This window comes from Neolamprologus multifasciatus, chromosome 8 (genome assembly GCF_963576455.1).
Source record: "Neolamprologus multifasciatus chromosome 8, fNeoMul1.2, whole genome shotgun sequence".
Lineage (NCBI taxonomy): Eukaryota > Metazoa > Chordata > Actinopteri > Cichliformes > Cichlidae > Neolamprologus > Neolamprologus multifasciatus.
Genome location: NC_140446.1, coordinates 24,660,591 through 24,683,532, shown reverse-complemented (window position 1 = coordinate 24,683,532; position 22,942 = coordinate 24,660,591). Strand labels below are relative to the sequence as shown.

The 22,942-nt window shown below is 39.6% G+C and overlaps 2 protein-coding genes across 2 annotated transcripts; both read right to left on the bottom strand.

The window, feature by feature from the left end:
• Positions 1–1,542: 1,542 nt before the first annotated feature.
• fdxr (ferredoxin reductase) lies at positions 1,543–15,440 on the bottom strand. Its single transcript, XM_085170755.1, has 12 exons — positions 15,012–15,440; positions 14,520–14,617; positions 11,646–11,741; positions 8,563–8,685; positions 8,357–8,470; positions 8,109–8,210; positions 6,312–6,419; positions 5,378–5,462; positions 3,718–3,917; positions 3,465–3,636; positions 3,206–3,379; positions 1,543–2,073 (listed from the first exon to the last, which is right to left on the bottom strand). The coding sequence occupies exons 1-12, from the start codon at positions 15,091–15,093 to the stop codon at positions 1,943–1,945; spliced, it is 1,485 nt and encodes a 494-aa protein (XP_085026881.1). The 5' UTR covers positions 15,094–15,440; the 3' UTR covers positions 1,543–1,942.
• A 2,287-nt stretch (positions 15,441–17,727) lies between these two features.
• Positions 17,728–20,206, bottom strand: LOC146513165 (uncharacterized). Its single transcript, XM_085170756.1, has 4 exons — positions 19,853–20,206; positions 18,237–18,602; positions 18,007–18,131; positions 17,728–17,914 (listed from the first exon to the last, which is right to left on the bottom strand). Exons 1-4 carry the CDS (start codon positions 19,947–19,949, stop codon positions 17,768–17,770), a joined length of 735 nt encoding a protein of 244 aa, XP_085026882.1. The 5' UTR covers positions 19,950–20,206; the 3' UTR covers positions 17,728–17,767.
• Positions 20,207–22,942: the final 2,736 nt, after the last annotated feature.

The following is a 22,942-nucleotide window of genomic DNA, read 5'->3' as shown; positions in this document are numbered from 1 at the left end:
ATGCAAGTAAAACACAGCAGAAAATAAAGTCAAAGACTAGCGGTCCTGTTGCTCTATTTTCCCCTGTAAAGCAGGAGTCGGCAGGTGGAGGTGTGCCGCAGCGGTCAGTGGAAGGATAGGGCAGCTTCTCATTCCCATTATGTTGTTGCGCACTCGGTGCTTGCTTGGAAGTTTAGGGGTTTTTTTCGCTTTAAAAAGAAGTTTTCTTCCCACGCACAACGGACACTAATGTTTTTGTCACTTTTTATGGAATCAAACTCAAAGTAAGGTCAGTACTTCCACGCTTTAAACGCTGCACGCTCATACTCTCCCGCACTCGATATATGATCCATTGTTTATCTGCACACAGCTGTTGTCAGGAACGTGGCACTCACGTCACTGTCATGAGACATTCTGGCAAAAAATCACGGTTTTAGTAACGCGGTAACGCAGCGTTCCTATGGGAAAGTAACGGTAATCTAATTACCGTTTTTGCAATAGTAATCCCTTACTTTACTCGTTGCATAAAAAAAGTACAAGTAATGCGTTACTGCCCATCTCTGGTGGCCAGTAGCTACATGTCAATTTTCTATGTGTGCACTAAAGGATGGCGAAAATGCAGAAATTTAAATTTTTAACTTGAGCAGAAATGCAGAACTCATGATGTTTACGACTATGTTTGACTTTGGCAATTTACATAAATGTATTATGTAATGTTATTTGCAACAGTGTAATTTGGTTACCTTTAGTTTCTGACTGACCACCTTCTTCCATGGTACCAAAAGAACTGCCTTCCGTAGCAAAATTATCTTCATGCATGACAATGCACCATCTCATGCTGCAAAGAACATCTGTCGCATTGGTTATTATGGGAATAAAAGGAGAGAAACCCATGGTGTGGCCCCATCCTCCCCTGACCTCAACCCTATTGAGAACTTGCATGTTTCTTGCATGACATTTGCACGTTTCAAATGTCCAAATACCTCACACTGCGGTACAGGTTGGATATTAGGCCTTCTGCATAAAGAATGGTCTTCCAATGCTCAGGTTTTAGATGTTTAATCTGGCTTTTCTTTTTTCTTCACTTTGCACCTTATGGTAACAGTCCGTGTGCTCTTGCAGTCTTCTCATTATAGTAGACCAACAATAAAGGACACGAACCTTCTGGAGAATCATTTTGTTATATTTTATAGAGGTTTATATTTACTATGGAAAGGATGCTGTGATCATCCTGGACATCAGTCTTCACTGATGTCCAGGCCTTTTTATAAGCTCAGTATGAACACCCCCCCTTTGTCCTAACCTTTGATTTTGCAATTTTGCAGTTTTCCTTTTAAAAAAACAAACCAAAAAAAAAACATCCTTTTTTGCCACCTATAGATGTTCTAGTCCTGCTGACCTTTCCATAAAATATAAAAATCTGCACTTTAATTGCATATAATAAGAATTTCATTTCAAATTATGAGGAGCCAAATATATGAAAGTAGTGCCAAAACATTTTCAAACACTTGTGGACCTAACGATGGATCCCAGCAGTAACAATTGAAGCTCTGAGGACAGGAATCAAAGGATAGACGTCATTTTATTTCCTCAAATACAGATTTAAGATGTTCAATGACATTATATAAAAGTGCAAAAAAATGTTGCCACATAGCTTTTAGTTAACGGTACATTACAGTGCACAACTTCCATAAACATCGTATCCATTATAGTTTGGTCTTGAGCGCAGCAGGTTTTCAGTCCTTGTTGTTTTCAGTCAGTGTGATTGGTAACAAGGTAACTAAATTACACTGTAGCAAATAACAGTTCCTAGTAGTGCCATATATACAATATGAATTAAATCCATGTTAAGGAGTTCACATAGTCATTTATATATATGTGATCAATCAGTGAGATCCCTAAAAACAAGTGCAGTCATTTTTTAGGTAGCATTGCCTGTTCACATGAAAACTGTTTCATTCTTTCATGTCCAAGCCACGTGCAGCATTTCCTCCACAGTCAGTAGCTTTTCTCTGGGTTTCCCACCGGATTCACCTCTTTTCATTTCCACATTGTCAATCTTCTCCCAGTCTGAAAAAGTCACTGGTTTCACTCCTACAGAAGAGAAAAATCACATTTGGCTGTGGCTTAGTGGGAACTTCAGAGAACAGGATTATGAAACAGACGGGTCACTGTGTGCACTGAGATGATGACGACATACCTCACTGCTGCTGCTGATTTATGGCTCTCCGTAGCAAATGTTTTGATGGCATGCAGGATTTATTGCTAGTTTTGTTTTGTAATTTTCTCTTTCAAATCTCTTTGCATCTTTGTTTTTGTTTTGCTCTTCATCATTTTACTTCTTATGTAATCATTTAATGAACTTCCCTCCTCAGAAAGAGTCACAATAAAAACAAACAGTCACTTCAAACAGAATCTCTACAGCCTGACTTTTTGGTGACTGTTCCAGCACTGAGTTCATTTTCCCTTGTTTTTAGTCCAACTGTTTTGGGTCCACGCACATTTACCTTCATGACTCTATACTGGCTCATAGAATAACAGCACATCTCGAGAGCACAGTTATAGGATGTATAGTGTTAGGTTTTGTAATGTTGATTGTCATTTATGCTTAGAAATATTTAACCATATATGCTTAGAGGTGTATAATCGATTGTGTAGTGATAGGATGTGTGATCCTTAATAGTCTGCAAAGGCTTGGTGTGCATTCCAGAGTGTTCTGGAATCCACACCTACATCCTGGGAGCATGGGAAGAGGTCGTACATTGTCTTATTGTTTTATGGTAGGATAAACGTAGCTATATCTGTTTTGGTCTGAGTGCCTTTTGTTTAGATGAACTGCTGGACTTTCCAGACCAGTAGGTTTAGGGAAGTCATTTATGGGGTCATACTCTGACCCCACACACACACACACACACACACACACACACACAATCCTTTGTTCACATGTTTACCTATGTAAGATGTTATATGTTAATGACCCTATGCATATTCATGTAACCACAATAAAAGGAGTGCTATGGGGAACCTGGCTGAGAGTCTGACGGGGGTCAAGTGGTGGAACGACACTTGGCTCCAGGCAGGTCTCCCTCATGCATGAGTAACATGAAGAACTTTGCCTACTTTGGGTCTGGCTTTGCTGTGTAATTATATTGTCTTCAACGTTCCAGCGAATAGGTTTAAGCTACAAACCTATCATATAGTGAATGACAAACTAACATTTTTATACCTCTCTTTTCCAGCAGAGCACTAATGCTTTGTGAGCCAGGTTTGGCAGCAGACATATCCAACGTTCCCGAGTCCATGTCCTCCACAATGGATCGTGCAGTGTCAAAGCTATTGTTCATAGTGGTAGCTATGACACCTGTGGGGCCTGTTTTAAGCCAGCCACTACAGTACAGACCTACAAAGAAAAATCGAATCATTAAATATTATTGAAGTAATAAAATATAATATAATGCTTGTTCTTTAGAGTGTTTACAGGGTACCTGCAGCCTGTTGAACACGGCCCATGGTGTTTGGAACGATGGCTTTGCGGGAGTCAAAAGGCACTGATGGATCGATGGGCAGGCTCTTGTAGCCGATACTGCTGACGACCAGGCCGCAGGACACGTCCTCCACTTCTCCTGTGAGCACAGCCTGGGCTCCGTCACCTGAACCCTGCTCACAGAGAGGATATCTGCTTGAACAAGGAGCAGCAGCACAGTGACAGGCACTTTTGGAAATCCAAATCCTGCTAACCTCCAGCTTGTTGATCGCCAGTCGGATGCCAGCTATTCTGCTGCGGCCGGGTTCGGCCAAAACTTCCACAGGGCTCCGGAAGAATCGAAAGCCCCATGTGCGGGAGGCCTTGCTCCGTCTCTCCTGCTCCTTTTCTCCGGGTACCTCCAGGGCCGTCTTCAGCATCAGCTCTGTCAGACGCTTTCTGGGCCTCGGCAAGTCTGACACAGCAGAGATACTTCAGCTTAAAATCACCCTGCTTTGCTTGCATTTATAACGTCCAAAATTTTAATCTTCCATTTTTTTTTTTTGCATAGCATAGGAACTGAAAACAACATATACAGTGCTGTGCAAAAGTCTTGAATCATCTGTTATGTCTTTATATTTTGCTTCCATGGAGCCAGGACCTTCTTGTACATTTTAAAGAGCCTTTTTGAAGGTCTTTCAAAGTTTTTCTTTGAACATTGGCTGCCTTTTAACTTATCCATCTACAGCAGATGAACTGAATCCGAAAATCATATCCTTAAGAAACCTGACACGGCACCTGAGAGACGTGACCAATCAATGTTCTGTACTTTGTACCATTTCTTCCCTTTCCTTAGGAAACACTAGTCCCCATCTCCACTCCTATACTTGTTTTCATCTTAAGGGATAAGATGCTTTGTGATTTTATCTTTCTCCTTACTTAGTCTTTTGATTTTTAGAGGAAATTCCAACAAAACTTCATAATTTTAACAATCATCTTAGAATTTTGTCACTAGCAGCTACTCTTATACTTATGGACACATGCTGTGGTCTCATGACTAGTATTTCTGTAGATGGCTGTGAATGCATGTGTTTTTTTTTGGGATTTTTTTTGTACATACAAATGTGCATGTGGTCTTTCAGTAAGTGATATGTGAGTGTTGCTGTGCATGCATCTTGTATGTGCACATATGCACACATTAGAAATGGCTTTAAGGAACCAGTCCTTATAAATTTCCTGTAACTGCAAAGTTCTGATGTGCTGCTGCGACCACAGACTTGTCACTCCTGTAATGCAAGCTCAGCAGGCACGATTACAACACAGATAAACATAGCCAGCTTCTTTTACCATCCTTCACTGCTATTTATCACTAAAACGAAACATACGCTCAGGGTTATTTTAGTAATCTGTGACCAGAGTCAAGGTTATCGTTATAAATCTGAGAGTGGCTGCCATCATCAATCAGGCCAGCAGCATTTCTCTGGCAAGGACGAGGCCAGCTTGGGGGTTGTTGCACAATTCTGTTTTGCACCCTAACCTGCAGGTTCCCACACAACAGCAGAAAATCTTTCAAACTAAAGCCAGCAGCAGCAGCAGCAGTCCGGGCAGGTTGGCAGTTTCCATTCACCTCACAGTATGTATAAGCTATACGTCTCAGCTGGGTATGCTGTTGTTAACCACAGCTTACATTTCTTCCTTCCTGATGGCGCTTTCAGCAGTCTGAACATGTGTTACATGCACATGTAGATATCTAACATGTTTTCACTGCTCACTTAAAAACACCAGCATCTTTTCCAGCTGCACCAGAAAAACTAAAAACACTGAAATTTACAGATCTTAAAGGCAGATGAAACTATGTAAACATTTATTGGCTTTAAAAACACAGCAGGTCAGTTAGAGGAGAAAGCATGAAGGTAAAGCTGCATGTGGTCTCACCTTTAAGAGCCTCTTTGACTCCATCAAAATCAGCCGCCACCATGTCCGGCCTGGTGTCCGCCAGGTTCACCATTTCTCTGACCTCCTGTAGAAAAGGAGCATATGTTATGGTTCACTGGGCCAAATGAAAACATCATTCAAAACATGGAGAATCTCTTTTGGTAAAATTCTGGTGAAATTATATTTACTGCAGTACCAACAATGACAGCGAACATATAAGAGGGGTGATGATCAGACAAGTTTGAAACAGTCTGGCAACAACAACCAAACTGTTCATTTTACAGGACAAACCTCTGATTTTTCAGGGTGACACTGAAAGACTGAAGAATAGTTCAAATAATAGAAGCAGAAAAGAAAATAATGTGATGTTGGTCTTGTTTTTTTCACTTTAAACTACAAGATAAAGCTACTCCCTGCAGAGGACACATTTTCTACCAACCTCAGCAGTAACATTGCAAGGTCACTGACCAAGTGTCCATGAAAGTGCTCTGGCTTTCTCTCATATGTGGGAACTCTTAAAGCGACTATTATATTTTCCATATTTTTATTCTTTACTCTTGGACCCAGCTGTAGTAACTTTTAATAGTTAAATTGTTGTTTTTTACCCCAAAATGAAGAAGTGGAATTAAAAAAGCAATCAAAGCTAACACGTAAACAGGTCATTTAAAAAAAAGCTAAAAACTGCTAAAATTAACAATAAGCATTAGGCAAAAATGCAGATAAACAGTTGGTTAACACTTGCACAGTGGCTAAAAAGTGCAGTTTTTACCACTCCAATGGATTAAAATAAAGCCTTCTAATAATATCTGCGTGTCTGTGGTGTTAAGAAACAGGTTTTGGAAGATGTGGTTTGGAGATGAATCGTGATCTGAGGAAGAGGCACTAGAGAACATATTATTCTTTCCTCTTATTGTCTTTTCTTTCCGACACACACCTTGATTGTGCAAGCGATCTGAATGGGTCCTCTCCTGCCAACTATCAGCACCCTGCGGACCTGGCTCTCTGCCAGAGCCTCCAGTGTTGGTTGTGTGATGTCAGTTTTCTGCAGAGAAAGTAAGTAAACTACATTTTCAGCTGGAAAACTGAACAGCTTAGAGAGATTTGCTTTTCCAAGTGATTTGATTTCTATTTATTGTTAGCTCATATTGCTGGTTAACACAAGAGGTTTGACTCACAATTTCTTGGACAAATACCCAACTTTTGTAATTTTGCACCATCACAGACACATTTTAAAAACAATCAGTCAATATGTGATTGATTTTAATTCACATGTAACTTCTTTACATTTGATGACTGCCTGCAGTTTAGAACCAACAGACATCACCAAATGCTGCGGTTCCTCCTTTGAGATGCTCTGCCAGGGCCTCTTTTCTTTTCTTTTTCTTTTGGATTATGCTTTGGGCTTCACTTGTGAAGTGCCGACCAATCTGCAGAATTTGACTGACTGAGCAGTCAAGTCATCGATAAACGTTAGCGATCCTGTTCCACTGGCAGCCATACATTCCCATACAATAATGCTCCCTCGGTAGAGTATATAACAAATATTATGGTATGCTTCATATACATCATTTCATTTAAAATCCACTTTATTGGTACACAGAGGCAAAACTACAGGAACTGTGTCTTTGTCCAACAAATGTATGTGAACTTGATATTTGTATGCCCAATCTCCCCACTTTAGTCTGACAAAGCAGCTCATCACTTATTTATTCCAAACAAAACAAATCAAACTGCACTATTATAACTGTCACCATGGTGTCCTACATGTACCAGTCAAGTATAAAAGGTCACTGTCATCTTTGACCTTTAATTTTGTGGTTATCAGTGGTGCTTTTGTATGAAATGACACACCAGAGAAACTTGAAGCTGATGAAAATGACTCCACTAAAGCTGACTTTTCTCACAGACTGTTAGTTCAGTTACACATTTTAAAAGACGTTAGCTGTGTTTCTCAATCCTAAAAGCTTCCTGTGGTTACCTCCTGTACTTCCTATGATGTCATGCAGGCTCAGAGATGCTAGCTTAAAAAGCCAAACCCCTGTGTTCTTAAACTGAGCCCGAGCGGGTCAGAAGCTGCTATTAGTACAGGTCCCAAGGTTTAAAAGGAAACCAACTGTAATTATTAACAAAGTCATGTATTTGTCTCATGGTAAAGAAAATATTTTCACTATTTGAAAACATTCTGACTTCTCAAGGTGCACGACCCTACAATAATACATTTTACATAGCCTACCAGCCTTTTTAGGGGCTCTTACTTTCCCCTCATGTTCTTCTTCAGTCACGTTTGCCCATTAATTCTTAGTGTCAGGTGGAGGACTGTGACCAGGAAACTAGAAAGGTCAAACTTTACTAGTCAAAACTAGTGAAACCACTCTGTAGCACTTTTTCTTATCTTATCTTCATCTATCGATGATTTTCTGTTCAGTTTAGTTTAGTTTTGCATTCTGAAACAACAACAGATAAAGACACAACATTTCTCCATTTGGCTTCACGCCCGATGCAATTACACCATGAAAAAAAAAACAAAACATTTTTGAGGTTTCAGCAACGGTGTTTTGCTTTTCATGCCTAACCGACAAACAAAACATTTGTTATTATTTAAGCAGATAAACTTCCTCAGCTTAAGTGGTTCTTTCATACACCTCAGAGCAGTCAAGACTTGCTGACTGCAACATGTCTGCTCTTCCTCTTTTTGTTTGTTTTGTTATAAATTTACTGATAACCAACTCGCCTTTAAAATGTCGATGGGAGCTAGCAGAATTCTTGCTACATCCAAGGCCACGTTGCCTTGTCCCAATATGACTGCTGTTTCACAGCTCAGGTCTGGACTCAGCTGAAGAAAGAAATCGAACAGATGAGACAGAGAAGCAGTTTCACCTGACAGTTTTTCTTGTGAAACGATCTAACTTTGTTGAGGCTCTTTTTGATGGATGGAAACATCTTGTGTGTCTATGTGAAACACTTACTTGGAAGTCTTACCTCTCGACAGCTGGGGAGTCCGTTGTACCAGCCCACAAAGTCTTTGGCAGAGTACACACCAGCCAAGTCTTCGCCCGGCACTCCCATGCTCCGGTTGCCCTCTGCACCATAACTCTGTCACACAATTTACAGAGTTCAACAGAAACAGATTATTATTTTTCACACGTTTAAGGTGAAGGAACTGCAGTGGGCTTTCACATCCTTACCAGTACGACAGCGTGGTAGGCTTGCTGCAGCTCGGTGATGCTCACATTCTTGCCTACGTTCACATTGCCATAGAAACTGCAGCGTGAGTGCTTGGCTGTTTGCGTGAATGTGTTGATGACGTTCTGAGGACAAGAATCGGTCAAATTTAAGTTAGCAAGCTGGACTCTCCATCTGTATTTCAATTCCACCTATTATGGGAGTAATTCTCTATCCAGTGGTTAATGACCTCAGGACAGCAGATGACTAAAGTTTGTTAAACTCTGATTTAAGAATATTTACATAAAACTTCACTATATTCCACTTTGTGAAGGTTTCTTGTTCTTGTCTTATAGTTTTATAGCTCCGATAGTGGTGCTCAAACCCTTATTAGACTTATTTGAGAAAACTAATTCACTTTAATAAATAAAGTATGCATTACTGTGTCCACATTCCCACAAGAACTCAGATTTGAGTGCAGTATTGCCCTTTCTTATGTAGCACACAGCATGGGATAGCCTGCTTTAGATTCGCTCTCAGTTCTCTGAACACTCTGGCTGAAGTGAGGGCGCAGCCTCAAAAGAGTTTGGCAGGAGATAAGACGCATGACGTCCACTCTCTCCCCGTGAATTCGACACGCCAGCACCTGCTTTATTTTCACATCTGTGTAATTAGAGACCCGGCGCGAGCAGACATCTGTATTCTCACGTGCAGGTCCAGTTTTTAATGCTGCAGTGCATTTATTTACAGTGTTATTATCTATTTCTGGAGACGATGCCTTAATAACTACGCCATATACAAAAGCCAGCAAAATGACGTCATGTTAGTTCCAGTTCAAAGTGTTTACCTGCATTTACAAACAAGTATTCTCAAATATTGTAGAGTCTTTGCCTAACAAAGTGCAGGCAGCTGACTGATGACTATATAAATAAAACTGAATTGAACTTTAGACTCAGACTGTAATAAGAGCACAGCTCAATGAGTGCAGTGGTTGCCACCTTTCACCTCCCAGCTGCACTGAGATATGGAAGAGAAAACATGGTAGATGGGACTATGTTAATTATCCTCACTGTAATTTTTAAATGCCAGTTTTATTTCACAATAAATACAATAATATACTTTCATTTGGGTGAACGGTCATTGGAAGATTTCAGGAGACAAAAGGCTGATGTTGGCGATGAAATGTTTGCATAATATTAAAAATAATAATGATGAAGGACCAAACAATCTGTGAGAAGTGATATTGAAAATTCACAAATACCGATAATTTATTTAACTTTAGACATTTGTGGTTGTTCAGAGGCTACTTAGACAGTAATGATAATCCTGTCTCAATGTAGGCGCCTTAATGGAGCTGCTCATATGGATCCTGCTGCTGTATGATGCTGCATATATTTAATAAAGACTCCAACAAACAGCTTTAAGCAAAAACACAAATTCATCTTCTGATAAGCAAAATTTTAATGTGTAACGGCAACCTCCGATATATTTGTGCCTTCTCCAGGGCTTGAATTTGCTTCATAGATGAATGTGGAACCCAGTTTTAATTATTATTACATTCTTGAGTTGTCTGTGCAGCTGCTTTAACAACTACAATAACATTGTTTTGAACTCTCAATAATGCTTATGGAGCCAATGCTGCTTCTGAAAAAAATCTGATGTTAAGATTTGGGATCAGGAACAAAAACAAACAAAAACTACTAGAAAGAGCAAGACTGAGCTTGAAATTGTCAAGTATTTCAGTTGATCCTGATATCGTCTCTGCAGATAACCACATACGTGGAGACAGACACACACACACGCATCGCATACACAGCTGTAACTTTCGCCCCGTTTCCCTGATGTGCAATAGTACCAAGTGCAATTTTTCCTACTATAACAAAGCATTTTATTCTGTTTTGTACAGTATGTTATTCTATTTTATCTTCTCCTATTCTGTCATGTTTTTCTTAAATCTTACTTTTCTTAACTTGTACTTTCTGCCGTGACCAGAAAATTTCCCACGTGTGGGATTAAAAAAGGTTTATCTTATCTTATTACATTCAAACAAATCTAACAGTTAAGTCACAGGACACTGATACTTTCAGCTGCTATCTTGTTCACATGGGTTCGCTCCACATGATTTGGTAGATTTTTATGCTGGGTACACCTTCCTAACCCAACCCCCAATAGATTTGTGTCTACTGGGATCAAACTGGGGATCTTTTCCAAATGTGTACACCACTACACTATGGGCCCACTGCTCACTTACCTTTATGATAAGTGAAATTAAAAGCAGGGAACAGGCTCAGCAGAAATATCAGACCAGACTAGATCGATTCATGCACTCACTCATGTGCTTTAAAGATGAAATCAACTGCTGCTTCACAAGAAACGGTTGCACGTCACCAAAAAGAACCTTGTTGTTGTTTTCGCAGGTTTTGCCTCAGTATTGACTGAACAAAGAAGACACTAGTGATTTAAAAGTCTCGGTGTGTTACTTTCAAAGTAGTATTTCTGCTGAGCTAGACTAACCACATCTCTAACCACGATTATATCAGACATGCGAAGGTGACATTATTGGTTGTGGGAAACAAAGCAGACAGGTCTGGTTATTACCCGTATTTATCTGTCATTATGTCTGCCAGCCTGTTGGGATATGTGTCCTGTAGAGGGTTGCATAACATTGCTTTTGTTGTTCAGTTACATTTCAATGAGTTGCGAGCTTCAAACACTGCATTCAACCTCAGACATAAACGTGATAACACCCTTTCACTGTGATGTTATTCACACTTCTAATGGAATTTCACTTCACTGACAGACTCATCTAACGTGTCTCTTTCTGTTTGACTAGTCTGCATTAACCACTGACTGGTTTTTAATTTTCCATTAACGTTACCACAGGTCGTTACACAAGCTGGCGAAACTAAACAGACTTTAAGAACCGGCTTTGCCTGAAGAGTTGCTTTTTCCAATAATCCATGTGTTAAAAGATTTTCACTGCATCTGGTGTTAGAACTACTGATCTAAATGAATCTTTTTTGTCCTTTTTGCTTAAAAACAGGTAATATACAGAAAATGGTTTGAGGCAATTATCTGTTCTTTAAAATCTAATAGAGGCAGACACCTTGACTTCAGGATGATCCGGGGCCACTCCGAACCTGACCAGGCCAAAGGGGACAGGCAGACGCTCATAAATGTCCACCTCAACATCTTGGCGAGCCTGAGAGAAAAAACAGAAACAAAATCCAAAATATAATGCGTAAAGCTTAAAGTGAACCGTTAATAAAGGCTTTAGAAAAAACAGAAACAATAATGTGTGGTTACAAAACTAACTGGAATATCTTTAGTTTTAGTCTTGAAATATTTTCAGCACAGCCCAAAAATAAAAACCCTTAAAACCAAAAAAAATTAAATAATCTAAATAGTTTTTTTAAACAAACCAATTAAAAAACTTTTTGAAAAAAGGATTGCTTGTTCGTGTCATCTCTCTAAAAAGAACACAGCAGCAGGATATTGCAGCAGAAAATCAACCACAGGACATCTGGAATAAGATCCTTTGGAAAGATGAGGTCAAAGTGTGGATGCTTGGCATTAATGCATGCTGTGATGTTTGGTGAAAGCCAAACAACCACAAGGTCTCAGCACAAAGACCTCAAACCAACTGTTAAGCTGGTGGTGGAGGGGTGATGATTTAGGTTTGATTTGCAACCACCTTGCCATAAATGAGTCACTTATGAACTCCTCTGTATGACAAAATGTTCTTTAGTCAAATGTGAAGCTGTCTGTCCATCAGCTAAAGCTTGACCAAAATTAGGTCACACAATGGGACAATGACCACACACGCACCAGAAAACCTTCAATTGAACGGTTGAAAAGGAGAAGTGTTAGTGTTACAGTGAACTAATCACAGTCCATTATAACACTGACTGAAAAGTATGTTGGGACCTTACAACAAATATGTATAAACCTTAATGAACTGTTTCACTGCTTCAGTTCCTCCACAATGATGTAAACCACATAAAGTCATACAGAGAATTATTACTTCATATTATTGCTCTTAAGGTTGGTTCTAGACAGCCACTGAGCCAATTATTTGCACACACACTAAACTCTTATTTGAAGCTTGATAAATATGAACATCCACCATTATATTAATATTAATTACTGTCATGTATCGAATGCAACTTCCTCGTGCCTACAGTTTTACAAACTTTCTGAAGTACAAACACAAAGTAAATAAAAATGTCAAAATGTATGAAATTAAAATTTGATTAAAAAAATTTAAATCATTAGAAACTGGTTATTATATAATATTATATTATATTAGTTAAAGTATGTTGTGCTGAATCAGACAACAATTAATATATGAACTTAATATCCTACAAACACACACACACAACATGAAAAACATCAAAGAGCCACAGCGCTGCATGGCCAATGCACATCGTGCTGCTGTGTATGGGGGGCACAGCTTGCAATGACATAACCTTGGGCTCAAAGACACAGCATGCTCTGCAAGTTATTTCCAGTCGTATGTATGAGCATGTACTCAGTAGGCAGCTCAAAGGCTATATTTTGGTTAGTGCGTGATAGCGTAGTGGTTTTGTGTACTAAGCAGGGAGAGGCATGCTCATTTGTTTGACTTTACATTAAAGGATGCTGGCTGGATTTGGAGAAACTAATGACACACACACACAAATTGAAAAATTAACATTTAATTAACACACAAGTTAATTCAAAATGTTCAAAATGCTTTCTTGCATCGATAGGAGAAAAAAAAGATTTCTGACTCTATTGCATCACATGGATGAGGTAGATTTGGTGTTTGTTCATGTGTATGTGTTTTTAACACGTGTATGAATGTGTGTGTGTGTCTTTGAGTGTGCTAGTGAGTGAGTAAATATGCATGTCTGTAATCTTTTTAAAGAGTATGCGGTGTCCGCACTGAAGAAAAGAGATGATATCAATATTCTCAGAACTGATGCAACGTTTCCTGGAGCAGAAAACCAATGCTATGATGGTGCATGTTTACCACCCCCCCCCCCTCCCCTCCCTTTAGACTCACCCCTGCTTGCTGTAGGTATCACTGTGTAATTTAAACACTGTGGCATACTAAATTAAGAGTTCCCCTACATACATACGCTTTTAACTTCTTTTTTTGATTTTGTTTGCTATATAAAACAAACAGTGTTGGATGTAGCAGCTGAAAAAATCCCTTTTCCTTCAGGCTGGAGCTTGTTGATCATGTTGTTCAATGCAGGATTCCTGCCAACTTCTCCCCAGTAAAGGTTTTTATTCTAATTACTATAAAGAAAAATATCTTATCTCTGAGCTCACCATCTTGTTAATGGCCCTGCCTCTTTGCTGTTTGTGTGTCTCCATGTTAGCCTACGGCAGCATCATCACTGCTACTGTGTTATCAGTCTTTGGTTTTGGAAAACCTGGCAGCTGCTTAGGCTTAGGTTGTAATACTGCAGATCTGTTTTTAGTCACAAACATTCATTCCAAGGTCTTCTTTGGATGTTGGCTGCCTTTTATTTTTTTCTCTGTCGAGATGATTGACAAAATCCACCAACACCACTGGTCCTGTGTCAGATCTTTGGTAGATTCCACCCCCTGCTTCTTAAGAACATAGCTTTCCTTTCCTTTTTTGTAAATGTGTTCCCCCCCCCCCCAGTAAATATGTTTTTCCTTTTTCCTCCACTTTGCCCAGTTTGCTCAGTTTTAAGGACATCCTGCACAAACTGACATCCCTGCCGCCCCATCCCTTGAGTTAGCTGCCTTTTTAAGTGGTTTCTTAAACAAAAGCACTTTTTGAAAATGTTCAAGTATAATAAGTGGGCCAAAAATGAGAGTTTAAAGAAAACTCTTTAAAAAGCCTGGTGAACTAAGACACCGCTTTAAAAATGACAAGAAGGGCCAGCTCATATTCACAGATATTTATCAGTATTGCCTACTATTACTCCATGTATTGTGTGTCATCACAAGCAGTCCATACCTTGATTAGATGCTGTGCTGTGTAGAAACCTGCTGGACCGCTTCCGACAATACACACCTTTGGGCTGCATGAGGACATTGAAGCCTTTCCACAGCCGCCTGCAAAAACAAAACACGTGACAAGTTCACGTCTAACTCATTGGAGTTGCAGCAAAACAGCAAGGCCTTAGTTTGAATTAAATCCTCTTAGTGAGCGAAAGGGTCTCAGTAAGCTAAGGCAGTGTAGTGTACAGCTACAGCCTACTCCTACAGTGTTTTAATGAAAGGCTAGCAGAGTAAGGCATGTAGTTATACAGTATTTTGTTTTTTACTGATGCTGAGAGCTTGATATATTAAGTACTGCTGAGTTAAATCGTCCTGTTAAAGTTTCTTCAAGCAGGTGTGTGGATCAGCCGATAAGAACGTTAAGTTGGCTAAATTTTGTTCTGGGTCTGGCACGCGTCCACACTGAATATCAAGTGTATTACGAGTAAACATTTCCTGATTACCGCACCTTTGTGAAGTCGCGCTATCCATCCACCTCTTCCTGAGGTCCACAGCTTCAGCTCGGAAAACAGCAGTTTATGAGCGCCCATAGCTTCCTGACTTAGACGAGCTGCCTCGTTTTAAAGCATGAAACGCTTAAACCCTCTCCGTTGCTTTCCTTGACCGCGGTGACCAGCTCTGCATAGCTGCCTCTCCTCTGAGTTTTGGACACTGAGCAGCGCTGAGTTCAGAAGCCAAGGTGGAAAACGCTCATCTTTACTCTTCCTTTTATTTGTTTATTTTTAAAGCTGCGTGTCCTCAAATGGCTAGCTAATGCTAATATCGATTAATTATTTTACACATATGCACTTTATCACGTAAAACATTATTACCATAACAAACTGTTTTCAAGGCTGTACCTTGCGTTACGGCCATAACAGTCCGTGGGAAACCGGCATTGACAATTAAAGTTCCACAATGACTGTGTACATGATTAAGTATACATTTATTAGCGCCTTCCATTGACTTTTACACGTGACTGTCAGACTTACGTCAAGCTATGATATTGTGAAATGATGGTATTTATCTCAACCTTGTCTTAACAAAAAGTTAAAAAGTTATTTGTAAGGGATCGGAAAGGAACTATTTTACCCATAAAACCATATTGAAACAGTGATTGGTGAAACAGGATACTTAGTGACCGCGAAGTTAAAGAAACCAGGCGAACAAAGCATTACACATACACAACACAAACAACAAAATATATATATATAAAAAAATATATATAAGTGGGTTATGGGATGATTAGTTCCTTCAGCGTTAAAAGTAATTGTAAGCACAATCTTGTACGTTTCCTTTTTACTTTTGTATGTATGTATTTATTAATTTTTTAAAAAAAATCCAAATAAAGTATTTTTAGTCATGATTTACCTTATAGCTGGCAGCTGGTTGGGCTGGTTCAAGGCTTAAAACTATTTTCTTCAGTGGAGAAACGGAATCGCTTTATTGAAGCTTTTTTATGCTACAGGTACCAATGTAACTTAGAACATTCAATCAAATACTTTGCTAAAATATGTGTTTTTTATGTAGGTATATGTGTCATGCTACTTCTACTCCACTGTTTTGGTAACTACTGTGCTTTGCACCCCATCTCCTTTCTACCATTTAGTTTTTATTTTGCGGATAAATAGCAAAATAGCCGACATTATTTAATTAACTGAAAATAGCCATTCTGCATAATGATTAAGTTAAGTTTAGGTGTTTAAATGTACTCTTATTGTCATGGGTCAGGGTCATTTTGACCCAGCATTTTGAGTTTCTGGTGTCCTGGTGTTATTCTGTATTATGGTCTATGTTCTGATTTACTAGTTGAGCTGTTTTGATTAGTTTATCCTATGCTTCGGTTTAATTCTTGTTTAGTTCTTAGGTTTTGGTTTCCATGCTCCTTCTGTTCAGTGTCTAGTCTGTGTCTCTGTGCCTGCTCTGGTCCCACGTGTCCTGTCTAGTCATCCCTGTCCATGTGTTCCCTCTGTACCGTGTCAGTATTATCATAATGTGAAGCTCATATCTCTGAGTCTGTAAGTTCAGTTGGTGTGTTTCCTGTTTTATGTTGAAGGTCCGTGTCTTATGTCAGTGTATTCTGTTTTGCTTCCCTTGTCTCATCCTGCTTAATTAGTCCCAGCTGTGTTTCCCTTTCCTGATTACTTTCCTGATTAGTAATCAGGAAACAGAGTAATCACTGATTACTCTGTTTCCTGATTACTCTGTTCCTGATTACTCTTCACTTTAAAGACAAGAAACATTTTCTAATCATATTTTAGGTGGCAGCAGTGCCACCCCTGCAGTTTCCCTGAACATAGTGGACTGTTTGGATTGGGATTATCTCATGACTAATTCACATGCCAGCATATTTGTTGCAGGCATAGCTGTTTCCTAGTCACAGTTGATGTAGAGTTTTACACTGGAAGCCACTGAGGCTTCCAGTGTAAAACTCTGCCAAATGAAATATGCAGAGACACCTGCTCTGGCAATCCATATGACAAGGGAGCAGCTGAAAGCATCTCTTTTTTTCTTTACTAATAAGTCATTTGTGTTAATAGAGCTAAATGACCCAGTGGTACGTCTACTAGGCCAATTAGTTAGAATCATTTTCAACAGTAGATCAATATGCATGCACGGTATGGGATTGTGAAACTGATCCTTCTGCGTTATATCAGTACTTCCACTATTTGACTAATACTGATTCACTATTTCACTTCTAGAATAGTTTGATGCTCTGATACTTTTGTACTTTTACTAGTACTTTGAATTGAGCCCCATTGAGTTGTTCTTATCATTTAAAAAAACAAATACAACAAAACAAAGATTTTTCAAAGGAAAGGCAAAATGTTAAAAATATCTTTGATTTATTGTACACATCAAATCAGGTAGAAAACTATGGTTCAAAACATTCAGAGCATTCACATAGAAAAAAGAACAAAAAACACAAAGCTGTTGAAAACTCAACAGGTAAAGCCAGAGTGTGCTAAATCAAAGGAAAAAGTGCTTGGTCTGCAGTTTTTCTTCACCCACACTCTTCACACATTGCACCTGAACACTCAGCATAAACCAGGATGTGGTAGCTCAATCACTTTACTGCAGATAAAACGCAAATTTCTGTAAAAGGAAGAGAGATGCACTACAGCAAAAGGTTAAAGATTACGAGTTCAGCCACCTGAAGCTGTCTGTGCAATTAACTGTGCATCACCGCGTGTTGAATCATTAGCACTGCACCGTCTCTGAGCATTACAGGAGACCCCTGAAGTCTGTGTTGACATCCGTGCTTAGAGATGTAACTAAGTAAGCATTGTGATGGTGGCAAGAGCAGGTCTGCCGAGGCCTCAGGGATCTTGGTGGTAATTCAGGCACGGCAGGTCTGAATTTCTTTTTATACTGGAGGAAGACAAAGGAAACGTTTTCACTCGAACACAGTCACATCCTCTTTGCTTGACCTTTAACAACAAGTCTATCTACTTCACACTTACTCGTTTGCACCTCATAATCAGCACTCCAATGATGAGGGACAGTATGACAGTAAATCCTATGACGATAGAGCAAATCAAGGTCAGATCCAGTATGGAGTTTGTGCATTGTTCCTCTGGGCCACCCTCTGTGTGTGAGAGAGAAAAAAGCACGTTATAGACAATTAAATTGAAAGTCACACCACTTTTAATGGAAGTGGATTGCATATACTGAAATGCACGATTCTCTTCACCTCTGACGATAATGACTGTGCCGTTGCTGGTCATGAGCAGCTTGTTTAATTTCTCGTCCGTGTAAATCCACTCGCAGTAATACAAGTTTGTGTCCTCGAGCTCCAGCAAAGACAACCGGAAAGTGAAGCCACGAAGTTCCTGTGTGATCTGCTTGGCTGGACTTATGTTTATTCGGCCTTTGAATTTGTTAGATGTGGTATTCTTGGTGACTGAAAATTCATTCAAGTCCAGGTACACAACATCTTGTTCCTTGTGGAAACGCCTATGCATGTACAGCCCCATTGGACTCGCCAAGGATGTGGTGCACACGATCTCAGCAGATGAATTGACTCTCATGAAAGTGATGGCTGAAGGAATTTGGAAAGCTGTCAGGGAGAGATGGATCGTTAAAAAAAATCACTTATGCATAATTTTTTGTTTTGTTTTAATACCTTATACACCAGCTCCACCACAGGGCACTGGCAAATAAACTTTAATTGCAATAAAGCAGAAAAGGCACAATTTGATCCAATTCGTCATTTGCTCAGTTCAGTACAGTTGTTGGGGCTGCAGAAGGTAACCACAAAACCAAACTACACCCAGTAACTGTATATAAAGTGGCCTAACCTAGATTTAGCTGCAGCAACAAATTCCAGTCATGTCACTTGCAATGGGCTTTTTTGTAGACAACTAACTTCTACGTACATATTTTTGGTGCATCACTACATTTACTGTAAAGAGTGATTAAAAAGACCTTTTTAAATGATTTTTTTTTTTTGAGACACTGCTAAGAGGCCCAAAACAGGATGAAGCTGCAAACAAACAGGAAAAGATGACTCAGACTCATCTTCAATGACATCTACAGTTATGTAAAAAAAACAGGGTTTTCTTCCCAGGAGCAGAAAACCCAATAAATTCACCCTGGGGTCAGACCATGCAGGGCTCAGAGAAATAGACAAAAAACGTAAGAGCTTAGGTTTAGACTTCTGGAACTATGAACTTTGGACAGAGTTAAAGCAATGTGGGGACCCTCGGTCATGATGCACGACACCGAGAAAACCAAACACAGCATATCAGTGCGAACACCTCACACTAAACAGTGAAGCATAGTGGAGGAGGGGTAGTGATTTGGTCTTGTTTTGCAGCCACAGGACCCGGGCACTCTGCAGTTAATGAGCACATAGTGATCTTGTTTTGTGTATTAATGCATTCTAGACTCAAATGTGAGGCAACCTGTCTAAGAGCAAAGCATGGCTGGAATTGCGTCACGATCTGAAGCACAGCAGCAAATCTACAACAGAATGGCCGAGAAGCAAAAGAGTCCAGGCGTTCAATAACTCAGCTTAATCATGTTGCAGCCAGATGTTAAGACAGCTGTGTATGACCAAATGACCGCAAACCTCAGTGAACTGAAGCAGTGCTGTAAAGAAGAGTGGCCCAAAATTTCTCCAAAAGAACATAAGAGACTGATAAAATCACACAGACAAAGCATAACTGCGAGCTAGTGCTGCTTAAGTGCTTCTGCAAGCTCCTACATCATAGGGTGCACTTAGTTTTTCACAGGACTGCAGAGAGACCTGTGAAAAACACATAAATTTATAATTTTTGTGGATTCAAAATTCCAAAACACACTCACCTTTCCCGATGTCTAATATTACCTCCGCAGGCATGCAGAGCAGTCCCAGCACACAGCTCCACCAGTGGGCTTTCATCATGCAGTCGGGCTCGCGCATATGCTCTCTGACTGACAGACAGATTGACTACAACATGAACGAGTGTGACAAAGAGAAATGTGGCGTAAAGAGGAAATGAGACACTGACTCTTGGTATTTTATCAGCTGTACGTGGGTGTGTGCATGTGTGCTACATAACATCAAAGATGTGGAAGTTTGTTACTGACATATCTTTATGTGAAAAGATGTTCCATTGTACGAAAACTGTCTGATTTACAGTTAATCTGTACAAGCAGCACATACAGGATATTAATCACTTTTCACAGTTCTCAGTTTCACGGTACATTTTCTCATGATTCCTATTTCCATTATGGTTTTCACTTTCAAATGACACATATACACAGAAAGAAATGGTAAAAAACAGATGAAACAGAGGAAGAGTTGTCTCAGAGGAATTACATTGTTTCCATAATAACATGTTTACAATGCTGCATTCAGTCTACTGTATAAATATAGACTGTATTGATAAGAATTGATGTTTCCACCATGACATCCCCTTTCATCATCCATCACAGTCTAAAGCAAGTGTTGGATGACTTTTACTGTGAGCTGTGATCAGAATTATGTGAAGAAGTCCAGGTGGACAGACATCAATGGATTTACAAAGTAAGTAGGTTATCCAACTTCTCGTCACTTTACATAATGAGAACATGGATGAGAAGTCAACTCTGTGGACATTAATTAGACTCAGTTTTACAACACATACAGGTACAGTCCTATTTTTTCTTACATTTTTATTCATCAGGCAGGATATCCACATTCCCAAGTTTGACCCATAGTCTTTCCCTTTTACTCAGCAGACTAAAGTCACGTGGAATGCTCTATTATTCACATCCTATTATTGTATGCATATTAGACAGCATCAAAGAATTCAGAGTCAGCTGTGGTAACTGATGAGCCGAATCTTTCACAAACAGCAAATATATGCATTTATGTTCTGCTACGTACTGACAAAAATCCAAATCTGAATTTGTCAGACAGTCGTGAAGTCTTTCCTGACTGGTGCAGTCTATGTCACCGTCCTCTCGCTTACTCTGCACCTGTAAGTTCTATACAGGAAATACAAAATTACTACAGCAACAGCAGAGGCAAAAACACAACGTAGAATGGTTGTCACGTGTGTTGACTCCTTGGGCCTAATGATGTGACCTAGTGTTGGAGCTACAACACAGTTATTCTAACAGATGCACTGAATACAATTTATGTCTGTCTGAACAAAACGTACACTCATTCAAACACATCAATTTTAAGATGCTGATAGATACTCACTCTGTAGCTGATAGAAGTTTTATCCATACAACAATTTAACACGATTTCAGCTATTCGGGGAATCCCATTTACAGCTGTATTCTGGCAAGCCACAGAGTTTGGTGTGATTTTGGCTCATCCAGGAATAATTTAGAGCTCTACAGTCTGAGCCCCCTTTTGAATTTATGTAACAATTTAGAGTCACGTTTTTTCCAAATGTAACATAGTCAGGGTTACTGCAATTAAGTGACACCACTGAAAGAGAAAAAATATTAAAATATTGTTTAATATATTATTACATTTATTCTTCCTTATGTATTTAGAGTTGTCATGCTTTTTGGTACATACTTTAGTCTGATGAGACACTGTTTTGTAGAGCACAGAACAGACTTCATCATGTCGTCATCATGAAGTGCCTGGAGCGGCTGGTCAAAGGTCACATCTGCTCCTCCCTCCCTGACACACTGGACCCTCTTCAGTTTGCCTATCGGACAAACAGAGCCACAGAGGATGCCATCGCCCTGGCAGCGCACACCACCCTCACTCACCTGGAGAAAGGGAATACATATGCAAGGATGCTCTTCATCGACTACAGCTCGGCATTTAACACTATCATCCCCTCGAAACTTGCCACGAAGCTTCCTGCCATTCAGGATGGCATTTAGTCATATTTTCTCTTTTACCATGTCTCTCTAATATTTTGCTCCTTACTATTTTTCTATTTTTTTATTTTATTATATTTTATTATATTTTCTCCTACTGTATCATGCTGCTGAGTGACTGCTGCTCGTCAAACACATTTCATTGCAATGTTGACCCTGTGCTAACTTGCATATGACAAATAAAACTGAAAACTGAAAAACTGAAAACTTAACCATTTCCACACACAGGACACTCTGGAAGCTTCACTTCACTCGAAACTACTGGAAAGAAAAAAACATATATGAATCAAGAAACAGGGTTTTGCCTGTATATTTGTTTTAAATGAAAAAGTCATCTCAAAATCTGATTACTGTCTTGATTACATCATTATTGTAACAATGCTTCATGGCAGTAAATCTTATATGGTTTATTCCCCTTAAATGGTGCAACATTTGTCAGTCAAATGCATTTTTGGGTTGAGCAGCAGAGTTGAGCATGTGGATTGGTGGATCTTCTCCACCAATGATAAGTCTGAAGAAACACGACATACTGGCAATTGAACCCTGTTTATATGAAAGAACCAAACACAGCCACAACAGCCTTGCACCTCTTCTTCACAACCTTGGTCACAAACTGCCATTCTTCAACAAGCATTCGTTGCAAGTCAGCCAGTGTAGTTGTGTTGGTCACTCTGATATGAACAGCACGCCCAGGCTGATCCCACAAGTGTTCAAAAGGTCAAGTCTGCAGGCAGGCCATGCCATCCTCCCCACTCGCAAATACACATTGCTAAACATAATGTTCCTCTGCATAATCAGGTTAGAGTGCACATGTTGCTGACACCAGCGCAAACAGGTCTGACCGTGAATCATAACAAGCCTAATGAGGCTGGACACTGGCTATGAGCAGATGGTTCTGGACTGTCTGTGTCCAAAGCTGTCGGCTAAATCTTGCCTATGGTTCATAAGTGATGACGGGTTGAGGAAATGGTGTCATTTTCTTGGGTTGCCCACTTTGCAGCCTTGTCTCTAATATAACCTGTTATGTAGAACTTAGTTTCAGTTTGGAGATGCTATGAGGGCTCAATCCAAGTAATGCTGCAA

What these genes read in the sequence shown, in the direction of transcription:
- LOC146513165 (XM_085170756.1), bottom strand. Translation starts at nt 19,949, where the DNA reads ATGCGCGAGCCCGACTGCATGATGAAAGCCCACTGGTGGAGCTGTGTG. An exon ending in CACAGTCATTATCGTCAGAG is followed by an intron (nt 18,132 to 18,236) that starts GTGAAGAGAATC and finishes TCTCACACACAG; the next exon opens with AGGGTGGCCCAGAGGAACAA. An exon ending in TGATTATGAGGTGCAAACGA is followed by an intron (nt 17,915 to 18,006) that starts GTAAGTGTGAAG and finishes GTCTTCCTCCAG; the next exon opens with TATAAAAAGAAATTCAGACC.
- fdxr (XM_085170755.1), bottom strand. Translation starts at nt 15,093, where the DNA reads ATGGGCGCTCATAAACTGCTGTTTTCCGAGCTGAAGCTGTGGACCTCA. An exon ending in GATAGCGCGACTTCACAAAG is followed by an intron (nt 14,618 to 15,011) that starts GTGCGGTAATCA and finishes TTGTTTTTGCAG; the next exon opens with GCGGCTGTGGAAAGGCTTCA. An exon ending in AGTCAAAGAGGCTCTTAAAG is followed by an intron (nt 3,918 to 5,377) that starts GTGAGACCACAT and finishes CTGCTGTGTCAG; the next exon opens with ACTTGCCGAGGCCCAGAAAG.